Source organism: Archocentrus centrarchus, chromosome 7 (assembly GCF_007364275.1).
Source record: "Archocentrus centrarchus isolate MPI-CPG fArcCen1 chromosome 7, fArcCen1, whole genome shotgun sequence".
Taxonomy (NCBI): Eukaryota; Metazoa; Chordata; class Actinopteri; order Cichliformes; family Cichlidae; genus Archocentrus; species Archocentrus centrarchus.
The window spans coordinates 31,174,204-31,188,081 of NC_044352.1; the positions used below are offsets into that span (position 1 = coordinate 31,174,204).

Below are 13,878 nucleotides of genomic sequence, written 5' to 3' on the forward strand. Positions count from 1 at the left end.
TGGCAGAAACAAAACCCAAGCCTAACCATAACACTAGATGGGTCACTGATCACCTGGCAAATGCTGAAAGGTAAACAGTTGTACAGTTGGTACAGTCATCTTTGACAACATGTAATAAATCATAGTGTTTCACATGCACAGCAGCATGGAACTGGAATGGAAGCAAACTGCATTGTATTAAATTACTTATTGATGCAGGCAAATGTTTGCAGTCCCAGAAGTTCTTTTAAAAGGAATATGAACCAGAATAAAAGTAGCATCTGGTACAACAACAGAGCCATGATACTATCAAAAGCAAAAACCATAGACTGTATATAAAAGATGGCAGTGGCCATGGCAACATTTTGGAACACTCAAGCTGACTGTTTTGGCCCTTGTTCAGACAGCAGCAGGAGGATCTGTGTAAGGAACTGACCGAGCAGTAGTGACTTATCAGTCACAAGGCAGTCCAGGCCTGAAGCGCATCCTGCTTCTTCTGAGCATGAATGCTGGCCGTAATTATAAAATAGATAAATAAGACTTGAAAGTAGTGATTGAGGCCATAAACTTATCAAGTGTTTCCTGAGGTCAGGCGTGGATGGAGCTGAGGGGTCCTTTCTCTCATAGACTTCTTTACAACTCACTGTGATTAGTGTTTTTTCTCTCGCTCTCTTCAGTAAAAATGTGTTTTTAAAGCATCTTGTTTCTCCTGAATAAAGTAGAAAGAGAAAGATAAATTTATTGAAAATCATTGTCAGATAAGGTTAATTTTTACTCGTCCACATTGAAGATTTAAGTATAAGAACCAGTGTCATGCAAAAGTTTTACATACAAAAGGTAAAATAATGAAAAAGTCTGCTTTCACCCAAACTGTCAGAGAGCTTTGATTTATAAATAAAGGTGTGCTAACACAGGTTAGCTTGGCGCTTGCACACAGTTCTCCAAGATGCTTGAACACCGAACAGCTTGCCAATTATTCCGCTCTCCTTCATTATACACATCTTCAATCATACTTATGTGTATATATGTGGATGTTGCTTTTGGGTTTTTCATGTGATCATACCCTGTGATGCTGTGATGTTGATGTTGAGATCAGGTTCAGTGTGTGTGTGTGTGTGTGTGTGGGGGGGGGGGGGGGTTGCGGGTTGTTAAAGAATTAATTTGAGGATATGTAAATAAATCAGGCTTTAATTTGCACTCCTTCTAATTTCACTTTATTCTTTAAAGCGCTTCACTTTACTGTACAAAAGGTAAACTAAAAGAAAGTATCTTTATAGCACATCCACTGTAAAAGATCAACAAATGTATACATTTTGAGTCCAGATACAAAATAATATTCAAAAGTACTGAACAATAGCTGCATTCTAGGGTTGCAGATTTACAGCATTCCACTGGCTAGCAGTGTCAGAAAACCATTGATGGGAGATGATTCTTAAGGGATTTAAAGGTCTGATCAAAAATTACAATGGAGGGTGAAAAAGCTCAAAGTGCTTCACTGGGCTCTTATAGAGAACTTCAAATTCTTCTCTTCTGAATGTTGCAGAAGAACAACATCGAGTTCTATGGGAATTTCCCTGGTGTGATGACTTAAATGTGTCCTGAAATCGACAAGGTCTAGCAACTTAAAGCATCTGGCTGTAAGGACTGTAGAGGTCTATATGGCTAACAGGAAGTCAGCCAAGGGTGGAGGAGACACTGCGCAGCAGTGGCCCTCCTCTCCGGGTGATAATTCAGCATGCAGAGGAGGAAGTCTGAGAACCCAGAGGCCTCCTCCAACAGGAAGTGGTATTTCTCCACCAAAACCTCATAAATGCTCCAGAACCTCAGTGGACCGACACGACGTAGGTCACCTGGATGAAAAATATACAGCAACAAACACGCAGCTCATTAGCAGCAGTAGTGACATATTTTACTGCAAGAAGAAAGAGTTCAGTTTGAAGTGAAGCTGGATACTCACCTCTGCAGTTGAAGTACTCTGCAGAGTATTTACCCAACGAGACAACAGCAGGTGGGATTTTGCCAAGCAGCTCCATTATCTGGGCGATATGATCTGAGGTGGAAAGACACATACAAGCATGGCACAGAATGCTTTAGCATCCTAATTACAATGAAGGCACAGTGTAATCTCATTTAATCCTGTGTCAGTGCTCGTCATGCCTCGATCTGAACATACCTTCCTCCAGGGAAATGGACTCACTGGCTTTAGGCTCAAACAGTGAGTCTCCAGTGACCAACTCAAAGGCCTGAGAGAATTCAAGAGAACATTTAGAGGTGAGGCATGAGACCCAGTAAGAATCCACAGAGAGGACCAGTTCACTCATTGGTTTTTTTGTTTGGTTGGTTGTTTTTGCCACTTTCAATGAGATTTATTTAGCCACATGCAGCACTGGGATTCAATATTTCCAAGTGGAAACATCACATTAGTTTGGTTTGTCTCTCACCATGCATGCAACACTCCAGATGTCAGCAGGTGGGCCATACTCAGATCCCAGCAACACCTCTAGTGAGCGATACTGTCGGGTCTGGATCTCCTCACAGAAATGTTTGTACTGGTCCAAAACAGGCAGAGAGAGAGCAGACACAACTTTTTAAAGTGCCATTGGTGTGTGTATCAGAAAGATCTGTTCCTCTCCATTCCTTTTCTTGTTGCTCTATTTTCTTTGTCACTTCTGCTCTACGACATGGCTTCTCATCAGAGCCAAACCACCGTGTTCACAATTATTGCAATAAATTTTTTTCCATAATGTGTCTTTTTTTAGCACTGCTAAGTGTGGAGGTACAACGCAAAATTTCAGTGGACGGATTACACAAAGAGTAATGTCTATCTTACTTGTTTGGGAGTATGTAGAGTGCTCTTTGAGAGGTTAGGGTTCATGCTTTACTAGCCCCTGGTCTTTTCCCTGCAATACTGTAGCTATTAGGATGTTTAAACGCAATCAAACTACAAGCACAGAGTACTAAACAGAGAATGCATGAGTTTTGGCCACTTGGGGGCAGCAGAAAACACGTTGGAACACAATATTGACATTTTCTTAATATCATCACCTTTCAGGCTGATACTACAAACCTTTGATGACCAAAACATATAGAGATCGCCCCTTCATGCAGCACATAAATTAAAAAAAAAACAAAAAAACAATTTAACAATACACTAACACAATATATCAAACTGAAAGAACTAACCACCCAGCAGGAGCTCCCCAAGTCAGCAATTTTCACTGCAATTTCCTTTAAACTGTATGGTTTCACTTGCTTCCCCTCTGAAAGAAAAAACAATGAATTTTAATCAGTGAATCATTTAAAAATTCAGGTTTTATATTACAATCAAATATTGCACAGCTATTTTTTGTCCAGTTCTAATATTTTGGATAGCATGGATCTTTTTTTTTAACCTGCTTGATTACATGCTGAATTATTACTTTTTCTAGTATTGAAATAAGTACCACAAACGCTGAAGCTTAACATTTACAAGCAATCACTAATGTATTTACAGTTACATGGTTGGCCATACAGCAAAAAAAATCAAATCAAATATGCCTGGTGAATTGGCTTCATTCCCAGTCAGTATCGAGGAGGAGCTGCTGCCACCTGCTGGGGCTTTGTGGGGCTGCTCCTCCAGACACAGAAGGATGTTTTCTGGTTTGATGTCTGTGTGGATGATTTTACACTGAGCATGAAGGTAGTCCAGACCTTGAAGGACCTACAGAAAAATACACAGGGATTTGATGATGCTTCTTTTTATGCTGGACTACTCCCTCACAAAAATTCTTGTCAGGAAAAACTGCTGACTCTGCCCTTTTTGATTCCAGTGATTCCCAACAGTGTGAAAAACCAAGAATATTTTCGCAACTTCAGATCTTCCTGTGTCACAGTTCAATTAAGTCACACGTTTGGGAGAAATCTTTTTTTTTTCTTTTCTCATTTCTTGGGATGTATGTTATAATTAACTAAGAGCTGGAGCCGGGATGGCCAATCTAGATTAGCATAGCATTAATACAGGAAATTGGGGAAAACTAGCTTGGCTGTGTGAAAATTTTTCCTACCAACACTTTGAAGTTTAATAACAAGACATATCACATTTGTTCTGTTCTTTATGATCTGATCCAGTTTTTTAGTCTCTGAGCCCGGCACTGTTGCTGGTCTCTTCCTGTCAAAGCGAGTTCTTCCTCTCCACTGTCACCAACTTTTTTGCTCAACTGATAATTAGGGTTCTCTCTCTTCATATGAAGTTCACTGAGATGACTGTTTTTGTGAACTGAATTACAAAGAAAGAAAGACAGAAAAATAAATTTACAAATTTCCCTCAATGGCAAACTGTGTGAAAACTATTAGAAAAATTAAAAAATATTTCTAATAATATTTATAAATATTTCTTCCAGAAATTTGGACAAACTGGAAAGCATTTTAAATGAAATACACCTTGTATAAACGTCATGTCGCTAAGTTGTAGATGTGTTCATTTAGAGCCATTATTTTTGTTGTCTCATTTGTCTTACCTGGGTAAGTATTTGTTTGACACAAGGCTGCAACAGTCCTGGATTCCCAAAACACAGCTGCCAGCTTCTCACATCTGGCCCCAGCAGCTCCAGCACCAGGCAAATATCTAATCACCATGCATTAAGGTAGTTTCACAAAGCACTGTACTGCAAATACTGCATATTATCCAACATATTCATAGTTTACTACTTTGATGTTCACTGTTTCATTAATGTAATGGAATAACTCCTCAGGATTCTGGAATATATGCCCAAGAAAATCAGTCTCCAAAAAGGATACGTACCCCGTTGATCCCGACCAGCTTAAACTCATCTAGCAGTTGAACAATCCTTTGGCCAAAGGGGTGACGGCCCACAGAACCTCTGGCCTGCAAGTAAGACGGGAAAGAAGAGTTAAAAAAAGAGGGAGGGAACGAGTTGTACTTTTGACAGAGAGAAAGTTTTGAGAGGAGACACACAAGCAGAGGGTCACTAACACATCGCAGCAGAGCCAGTTCATCCTCTCCTGCCTGGGTAAAGCCAGCTCCACTCTTCAACACCTTCACAGCAACACGCCGGCCTAGCCTGCCAACACAGACGCTAGATCAGATCAGATCTGCATGGGTGATGGACAAAGTAATAAAGTTTCTGCTCAAACTAAATATGTTGTTTGTTTTAGTGTCATTTGGTGTATTTTAATCATCATAAGAAACTGAGTTTAAAGATTTAAGTTGTGTGCTGCTAAACAAATGAAAGGTCCAGCAAAAGTCTCAGTTTGCTAGAGGTTATTGTTATTATACATTATATGATTATCATATAATTTACAATAAAAGGAACCTTGTGTTATCCAAAACTGTTATCTCCTGTAAAATCATTAAAAGTCTACATCCCAAATACATTATCTCAAACACTTTAAAAGATTTATCCAGTCTTCCCACCCTGATCATTTTATACTGCCTCAAAATGAACCTACTTGAGGTCCTGGCAGAGCCCCACAGTAGAGAAATAACCCCAGCCGAGTTTAGACACCACCTGGTATCTTCTATTGAAGGTGTCCCCTATCTGGATGGGGTGGTACCCACCTGAGGGGATAAAAGTAGCAATCAAGGAATGAACAAAGTCATATCTCTAGTTAGAACTGCTCAGATGATTGAATTTATTCTAAGCTTCAGTGATCAGGCATCTCTCTATATAACCTGACATTTGAAACCTTTTCATCATTCGCTAAACATTTTTCATCTGCTGTTTAGAGAGCTTTGAGAGAGAGGACTAAAAATATGGCACTGAAGCTATTTCTGGCATTACAACTTCATCTAAGCTACTGTATAATCATGTCTGTTAGTGAGTAATACATTCAGATCCGCCAGTGGGGCACGGAAAAATGATGATGCCCAAGCTTGCATCGCTTCTCTTTCAGCCAGCATGACACACAGTTATTGGACATTTTCAGGAGTCTCCAAAACTGAATCTGTGTTTCTATTAAATTTTAGCATGAGATACACTGGCCTATGATTTATTACTGTGTCAGGCATTGGTGGTATTACATGTGCAGCAGGTTATATACGAGGTACACACAGAGACCTGCGCAGCTGGCAGGTAAGGAGCGAAGACCAAGGTCAGACTGGCAAACTGGCCAAACAGATACTGCAGATTAAAACAATACATAATGAGAGGAACACGGGTTCAGGTTACTGAGAAGCCACTCTTTGGATTTACAGCTCACAAGCAAAAAATGCTCACATGTTCATCTTTAAATGTTGGCTCAGCTCAGGGATGAAACTTGGTCACAATTAAAGGTGCAGTATGTGTGTGATGTTATACTGTCAAGCTTTTTGGTTTGCTCTTCTTATACAGAGGCTGTCCAGTACTAATCATGTCTGAACCTGATCGTCCTGATTGTCTTCTTGAGCTGTAAGTAGTTCACCCTAAGTGAAAATCCCCTTTTCAGATTGCTGCATTTGCACACTAACACACCCCTGTGGTTTTCCCTGATGACACTGGCCTCTTTCAGCAGGATCATGCTTCCTGCAGCATTGCTAGTTTGATTAACATGACAGACACTTCAGGGGTTAACTAAACCAACAGAGTTTCCTGGATCTCAATCCAACTGAGAATCACAGCTTAAAGACCTTAAAAGGCTCTGCTTTGTGTGTGATATCCCAGGCCATCTGCAGAGGTCTCAGAGTGTATGATTCCATGTTTGACGGCGGCACAATGAAGACCCAAGAAATCAAGCAAGTGGTTATTTTGTTTGGGTGATATGTGTAGTGAATCTGATTAACATAACATTTCTACTAAGAAACCTAAAAACATATTTTACTCAGTCCAGTATCAGACATGTTAAGAGCTCCTCGGTGTGCACTTTTGCATTTCATATACAGACTCATCCCAATCTTGTTTCCACCATCTTTAGAATTCAACCAGAATCCAACAATTGTTTCCTTTTTCAAGCTGCTGACTCTCTCATCCAAGCTTTCCTTCCCTCATGCTTGGACTATTCTTCTGGCATAAATCAGAAAACAATTTGTAAACTGTAGCCGCTAAGCTTAATGTGCCAACAGGAACTTAACTTGCAGCAGCGGCCTATTCTCACACACGTTCCATCATTTCCAGCTGGAGCGAGCTGCGAATACAGAGTCAGCACAGTGAAAGAATCTTTAATTACATCCTAGTACAAGCTGCTTTGAGGAGTTTGAGAGGCCCGGGATAAAAGTGTAGGAACATGTGTGAGTTAAGAGACTGTCATACCATAACAGTATTCTCTGGGGTCCTCAGAGACCTGACTGTCCTTGAGATCCAGCTGCTCATGGCATCCAAGGACTTTGAAACTGTTAGACGCACCACCTTCACTCCTACACACGCGCACACACACACACACACACACACACACACACACATACACACACAGAAATGTGTACAGTGAATTCATATGTGTGTCAGTTTCTGAGAGTTGCACTACTCTTGGAGTTTCCCACAGACTCAGCCTGTCGTGGCCACTTGTCCCACTGCCCAACTAAGAGTGGACGAGCAGCGTCGGAAGCTGCACTATTTCTGACTCAGCTGGAAATCATTAGCAGTATCTCCATGCAACCTGATAACTCTGCACGCCAGCTGCTCTGAATATACAGATGGCTGGAGGAGTTTGGGTCACATCACGTCTGGAAAAAACTGATCACAGGTCTGTTTCAGCAGAGAGACATATACAGTAGAGTTTTAAGAGCTGGATATGGATGAATGTACAAGACCTCATTATTTGGGGGACATTTTAAATGACTACCAGGGATTTTGTATATTCTGGGGTAAAAAAAAAAATACATGACACTGCAGGATCCTGTTTGAAACTCTACTCTTAAACTACCATTTAAGTCACCTCTGTGATGCCTAAAATAATGCTTACATGTTATATTTGTGCATTGCTCTGCTAAAATGAACTGCTGCATGCAGCATTTCTGCATGTGTCAAAAAAAAGTTTATGAGCTGAGCTGCATTTTCTTGAGGTCATGCAAGAATGCAAGACTGCATAAAAACATGGAAGAAAATGCAAACACAATGCACTTGGAAAGAAAAGTTGTATACTCACATATGATGCTGTGTAGCCTCTATATGAGCCAAACAGGGACTCCTCTGCATGGTGTGGTTCAGCAGATGCAGCCAGTACCTTGAGTTTAAAAAATGGAGGATGCCTGCAACCTGCAGAGCTCAAATATAAACTGAGGAAAGAGATCGATACAGTAGGAAAAGTAAGTAAAGCTGCAGCCCTGTTTAAAGTTGCTGCAAACTAGTTAAGCAGCTGAGAGGTAGAGGTGGTGGGGGGCTGTTTGGTCTCTCAGGACGCTGGGAACAGCAGCCGCAGTCAGCAGGGTCTAAACATGGAAATCCCCCGCAGGCTCCCAGCTCACTCTCTGCCAGGTTTTCACCTGCTCTCCTTTATGATTGATCTTTCAGTCACCACTACTCAGATTAAACTATTTGTCTCTCTCTGTTCCTCGATGTCTCCTTGTCATGTACGCTGGGAAAGCCATAAAAGAGAGCGAGGGCCCTCGAAGTTCAGAGGAATGTTGCGCAAGGCCGAACATAGTGAGGGCGGAGCCGGAACGACAGCTGCTGAGCCCAAGGGGAGTTTAACCTTCAGGCCACAGGGATCACAGACTGCTAAACCTGGCTTGAAAATGGCAACCCTGACCTCCAACACATCATTAAGTATTACAGCAAAGTCATTATAACAAAGGTCAACTGGAAATCTTTTATTTTTAAGACAGATTTCAATTGAAAGTGCTTTCTGAATATTTTTACATTTAGATTTAGATAGATTTTTACAAAGAAGTGGTTGAAAAACAAACATCTGGCTTAATCTTGCTAAATATATCACACACTTTCAACCTCCTTCAGTTCTCTTCTAACATGTTCAGAAAAAACCCTTCCACAGCTCAGAGCCTGACTCTCTGCTTTTTCTTGCCAACACCGTGCTGTTAACACTCTGACACGGCACCAGATTTGAAAAGTGGATGCCGCAGAGCAAAGGAGCTCCTGGGTAATAAAAGAGAGCTGGAAGACAGAGTGCGCTGAAGGCAGAGGAATGAGAGTGGGATAAGTGTGATATGAGATATCAAGGGGCCTCTTGACCTCACGTGAATAACTGTTAATAGTCAGATGACATTAGATGGTTTCACACCTCCTTGAAAACTTCCAACTGCAAAGCAGACTACGGCTGTAGTGCTGTGAGAATGTTTACTGTCCTATAAAAAGACAATATTTTGAACTTAAACATATTCAGTGTGTCCTGCCTCACTCATGTCTATTTCCAGCAGATAATCTGAAGTGGAAGCTATCCTGCTGTGTCCTACGTGTGAGAGAGGACTCCTTGTGCATTAAAGATGAAAGTGTCATTTTGCTATCCAGTTCTCCTCAATGCATCTACAGGGGAACAAGCAATAGGTGGAAAATAAATGCTGATAATAATAAATTCCTGAACGTTTCCCATATCAGAGTTCCACTGCCAGTTGATTATGGCCAACTGCACGTTCTGCAATAAATTCTACCTTAAAGGTTATGGAGTTGCTGTAACTAACATCAGGTTTAACTGTTGTTCCACTGCTGTTTATATTTTGCTAGGAAAATGGAAATAGGTGCAGCGGTTTGTTGAGACACGTGCAAACAAACATAGAAATACAGAATGTAAAGCATGAACAGAGCTTATACAATTGTAATGAGTTCTAATATTTGGTGTGACCACCTTTATTCTTCAGCACAGTCTGAACTCTCTGAGGCAGCTTTCTGTCATTTAGTAGTCTTCAGGAATGGGTTCTCCAGGCTTTAAAGCTCTTCTTTGGATGTTGGCTGCCTTTTGGTCTGTTCTCTGCCAAGATGATCCACACTGGTTCAGTAATGGTGAGGTCTGGCTCTGGGGAGGCCAATCCAAGACTCAGTTCCATTGTGTGTTTTTCTATCCAGGTATGCTTTCACTGCATTGGCGGTGTGTTTGGGATGAACGGAGTGCTGAAAAATTAACACTCTCTCCTGACCTCCTCCATATATATTGATGATGATTTGACAAAAGAAAATTAAAGTTTGGATTCATCATCAGTCCTGTGTCCACTGATGTTCAGTCCAGTTCTTGTGTAATGTGGCATACCTCATCCTTTTCTCCCTGTTTCCCTTTCAGAATGGCTCCTTGACAGCCACCGTTCCACTGAGACCATTTCCGATGAGGCTTCAGTGAACAGTAGATGGATCAGCTGAAGGGCCAGATGCATCTCTCAGGTCCTGGGTCAGCTCTTTGCTGGATTGTTTTTTTTTTTTAAGGATATGACTTTCTGATACTGTTCATCTGCTGTAGAAGGTATCCTGTTTCTTCTTTTGTCCTTCACTTGTCCAGTTTCCTCAAAAATTTAAGGACCTACTTCACTTCATACATTGTGCCATGAACTATGTCAATTTGTCAGCTGACAGCTCAGTTAAAAGAATTTTTGGTGCTAAAATACTTTTAACTGCCTGTCAAATTGTGTCATCTTTGGCATTTTTTGTAGATTCAACTAAATAAATGGAAACAAAATATTTGTTTTTGCAACAAGCTGCTAATAACAAAGTGCCTAAAGATACGATTTAAAAGGTTCTTTGCTAAGTTGTCTGTTACATGTAGACACAACACTGCTTCATCCCTTTAGTTGCAGTAGGTGCCTCTTCATACTTGAATGAGACATAAGTCAGCGTTAAGTGGCTTAACAAACAATCGAACAAACAAACCAAAAACATTCCTCTGAAAATGGTCCGGTCCAAGGACTGGGATGGGAATGAGTGAAAAAGGAGCCAATGTCCAAAGAAAATCTGTGAAAGACCTTCAGAAATCCTGGAGAGCAAAAATATAAAGAAATGTGGGGGTGCTGTATGTCGGTGTTTTCAACTCAACTTTAAAGATTTAATGGTTTGCTGTGCTAACCACAAAGGGCCAGAAAAAACAAGAACAGACAAAAGCCTCTCAATAAAATGGAACTAAAATACTGGGAAATGGTAGGTAACTCTGTAAGGATAATTATATCTTCAAACACTTCACAACACATTCATCCATATCCAAAATCTGAGCCAAAATGACACAGACGTTATCTGCACTGCATTTCAGCCCATGAAACACTGAGAATCAGCCATCAGAAGACCATGGGGACCATGTAGAGCACAGGTTCAAAATGTAATATAAAAGACAGGTCTCAGCCTATGCGTACTTTTACAAATATAGTACTGTTATACTGATTGTTTGGAATATATTCCAAGCCTGACTGGACTGCAGAACAAACAAAGCACAAGCCAGAGCTTCTTTAAAGTTCTCACCAGGTTGTTTTGTCGCACAGCATGAGAGTGAGCAGGTGTTCATTCTTGTTTTTCAGTCCATCCTCTTGTGTGCTGCTATTACTCTCTAATGTTGGTCCAATCTTAAGCTGAAAAGCCTGTGCTGGCTGTTCCAGTTTCACAGAGCTGTAATAACACACTTCCCACAGGAGCAATGGTGCGTGCGTGCGCGCGCGTGTGTGTGTGTGTGTGTGTGTGTGTGTGTGTGTGTGTGTGTGTGTGTGTGTGTGTGTGTGTGTGTAGAAATCAAAAATAGCACTTGCACAGATTTAGATGACTAGGTTAGTAGGGGATAAATATCAGGTAATAAAGGAGCCAATGCAACAGATTTTAAAACCAATTTGCTCCAAAGTTAGTCAAGTGAGCCCATTTCAGTGCACCCAGTTCCTTAAAGAATACACACTAACTCATGTACATGAGCAGCTACCCCTGCCCACCACAGACTGAAACGTGACCCTGCATTGCTTTCCTATGACCACACTCAGCCAGCCCCGACTTATGTTTATCACTTGAAACAAATACAAAAGCACGTACACAATAAATACTTTCAAAGGTGACTCGATTTCATCACCCCACCAGGCAAACGTAAACACATATGAACATCAACTGTTGCACACTATTGGCAGGTGAAGGTTAGAAAATATTTCATGGGTTTTCTGAAAATCTGAGTAATCACACTGATTGCTGTTATCTCTGGGATGCCAACATAACCTGAGCTCAAGGCCCCGCGCATGGTGTAGCATTACCGGCTGTATGTGACAGTTGCTCAGACGCACAGATTTACAGGCCAGTGAGAGAGGATGTCTAAATACGGAGCCTGTATCCTGGATTACTGATGACAGGAAGTAGTTAATATACGAGCTGGCACTCAGGTACTGCACTAATCTGTATCAACAATCAGGACTTGCCTACACAGTGCAGTGCTGTAGGTACTGTATGCTTTTTTTAAACAGGCCATGTCAATAACACTGACAGTGAAATACAGTCTATATATTTAACCGTGTGGCATCTATGATTATTGTGTTTGGTACACTTGTGCTTTCCCTGACAAGTCATTATGGCCTTCAATATAATGGTCTTGCTGTGCCTTGGTGACAGACTTGGATGAACAGAGGAATTGATTGTTATTAGTTACACCCATGTTTTTGCTTGTGCAGCATAACATCTAAAAATCAGCCATAGATAAGGTTAAAATAGATCATCCCACCATCGCTCTTCTGGGGAGACACTGCAACATTCCCAACTCAGCCAAAAGCTGTAATCTCTCCTGGGTGTCCTGGTTCTGCACCAGGTTCTTCTCTCCCTAGGACATGCCTGACACACCTCACCTAGGAGGCAACCAGGAAGCATTCTTGTTAGATGCCCGAACCACCTCTGAGTCTCTCCCGAATAACCGAGCTCCTCATCCTCTCTCTAAAAGACATCCAGCCACTTGGATCTGCAATCTTGTTCTTTTGGTCGCTACCCAAAGTTAGTGACCAGAGGTGACAGTAGGAATGTAGATCAACTGTAAATTGACAGCTTTGCTTTCACACTCAGCTCCCTCTTCACCACAACAGACCTGTGCAGTGTACATTCACCGCAGAAGCCACGCCAATCCATCTGTAAATCTCCCACTCCACTCTCCCCTCACTCATGAACAGGACACCAAGATACTAAAACTCCCCCACATACGGCAGAAACTCGGAGTGGGCACGCCACCCTTCAACAGCTGAGAACCAGGGCCTCAGACTTGCAGTTGCTATTCTCATCGAAACTGCTTCAAACTCAGCTGCAACTGCACTGTGTGAGCTTGGAGGTCCTCATGGTTTATCCAAGAGGTTTTATTTGTCTTAATCTAGAAATAACCACCTTGCAATGAGAATGCAACCATGTGGCTGAGTAGTCGCTTCTAGAATATTACATGAGAGCTCAGTGGTCATGGGACAGACTCAAGTGACAGTCTCTGGGACTAAAAAGTGAAAATCAGTGCCTCTGTACTAAAACTGCAATTTTCCCAGTAGCCAGCTGAGGCCTGGGGAGCAAGTGAGTCCCTGCAGCCTTTCCCAAAATGTCTAACTTTAGCAAGGAAATTACATGTTCACAGCCTGGTACAAAGAATTTTATAAAAGCCTTTATAGCTAAATAATCTCTTCATAACAAGTGCATTTTTAAAAAGATATCTTTTTCTGTAGCCTCATCCATCTGGATGTTGTTGAGGCTTAAAGTTAGAGGACATAGCTGTTTTAAGTAAAAAAGTGCACCGACAGAAGCAGCTGCAGCTGGCAGCTGTATGTGGACGTGACTTCCACCAATCAGCTGCTGAATTGGACCTATTGACTGTTTTTTGTGTGCTTAGTTTCCTTTTTGAGCATTTTTTTGGGGGGAATTTTCTGATGAATAATGGGCTGTACCACTGTGTGGTACAGCCATCCAAGAAGTCTGAGCTTCAGTTTGGTGAGTGAAATTCTATTGTTTTATTTGTCATTTCGCTATCTGTGTTTGTGCATTGCACCTGTACACTTTTATGAATGCAGTGCTTTGGATTGCGTTGCATTAGGTACACCTGTTCAAATGCCTATTAGCACAATGCATTTAGGCATGT

The 13,878-nt window shown here is 41.4% G+C and overlaps 1 protein-coding gene across 3 annotated transcripts; it reads right to left on the bottom strand.

Moving 5' to 3' along the window:
- Nucleotides 1-1,247: 1,247 nt before the first annotated feature.
- Nucleotides 1,248-11,362, bottom strand: LOC115783312 (SRSF protein kinase 3). Of its 3 annotated transcripts, none has more exons than XM_030734086.1 (12): nt 8,035-8,479; nt 7,203-7,306; nt 5,428-5,536; nt 4,952-5,039; nt 4,756-4,843; nt 4,476-4,582; nt 3,568-3,679; nt 3,163-3,239; nt 2,421-2,528; nt 2,153-2,222; nt 1,937-2,029; nt 1,248-1,829 (listed from the first exon to the last, which is right to left on the bottom strand). In XM_030734086.1, the coding sequence occupies exons 1-12, from the start codon at nt 8,082-8,084 to the stop codon at nt 1,642-1,644; spliced, it is 1,194 nt and encodes a 397-aa protein (XP_030589946.1). In that variant the 5' UTR covers nt 8,085-8,479; the 3' UTR covers nt 1,248-1,641. The 3 variants fall into 3 exon arrangements, with proteins under 3 accessions (XP_030589946.1, XP_030589945.1, XP_030589947.1); XM_030734085.1 differs by having other exon boundaries at nt 3,517-3,679; XM_030734087.1 differs by lacking the exons at nt 7,203-7,306; nt 8,035-8,479 and adding an exon at nt 11,277-11,362 and having other exon boundaries at nt 3,517-3,679.
- Nucleotides 11,363-13,878: the final 2,516 nt, after the last annotated feature.

What these genes read in the sequence shown, in the direction of transcription:
- LOC115783312 (XM_030734085.1), bottom strand. Translation starts at nt 8,084, where the DNA reads ATGCAGAGGAGTCCCTGTTTGGCTCATATAGAGGCTACACAGCATCAT. An exon ending in AACTGGCTCTGCTGCGATGT is followed by an intron (nt 4,844 to 4,951) that starts GTTAGTGACCCT and finishes TCTTACTTGCAG; the next exon opens with GCCAGAGGTTCTGTGGGCCG. An exon ending in TCAAACAAATACTTACCCAG is followed by an intron (nt 3,680 to 4,475) that starts GTAAGACAAATG and finishes ATTTTTCTGTAG; the next exon opens with GTCCTTCAAGGTCTGGACTA.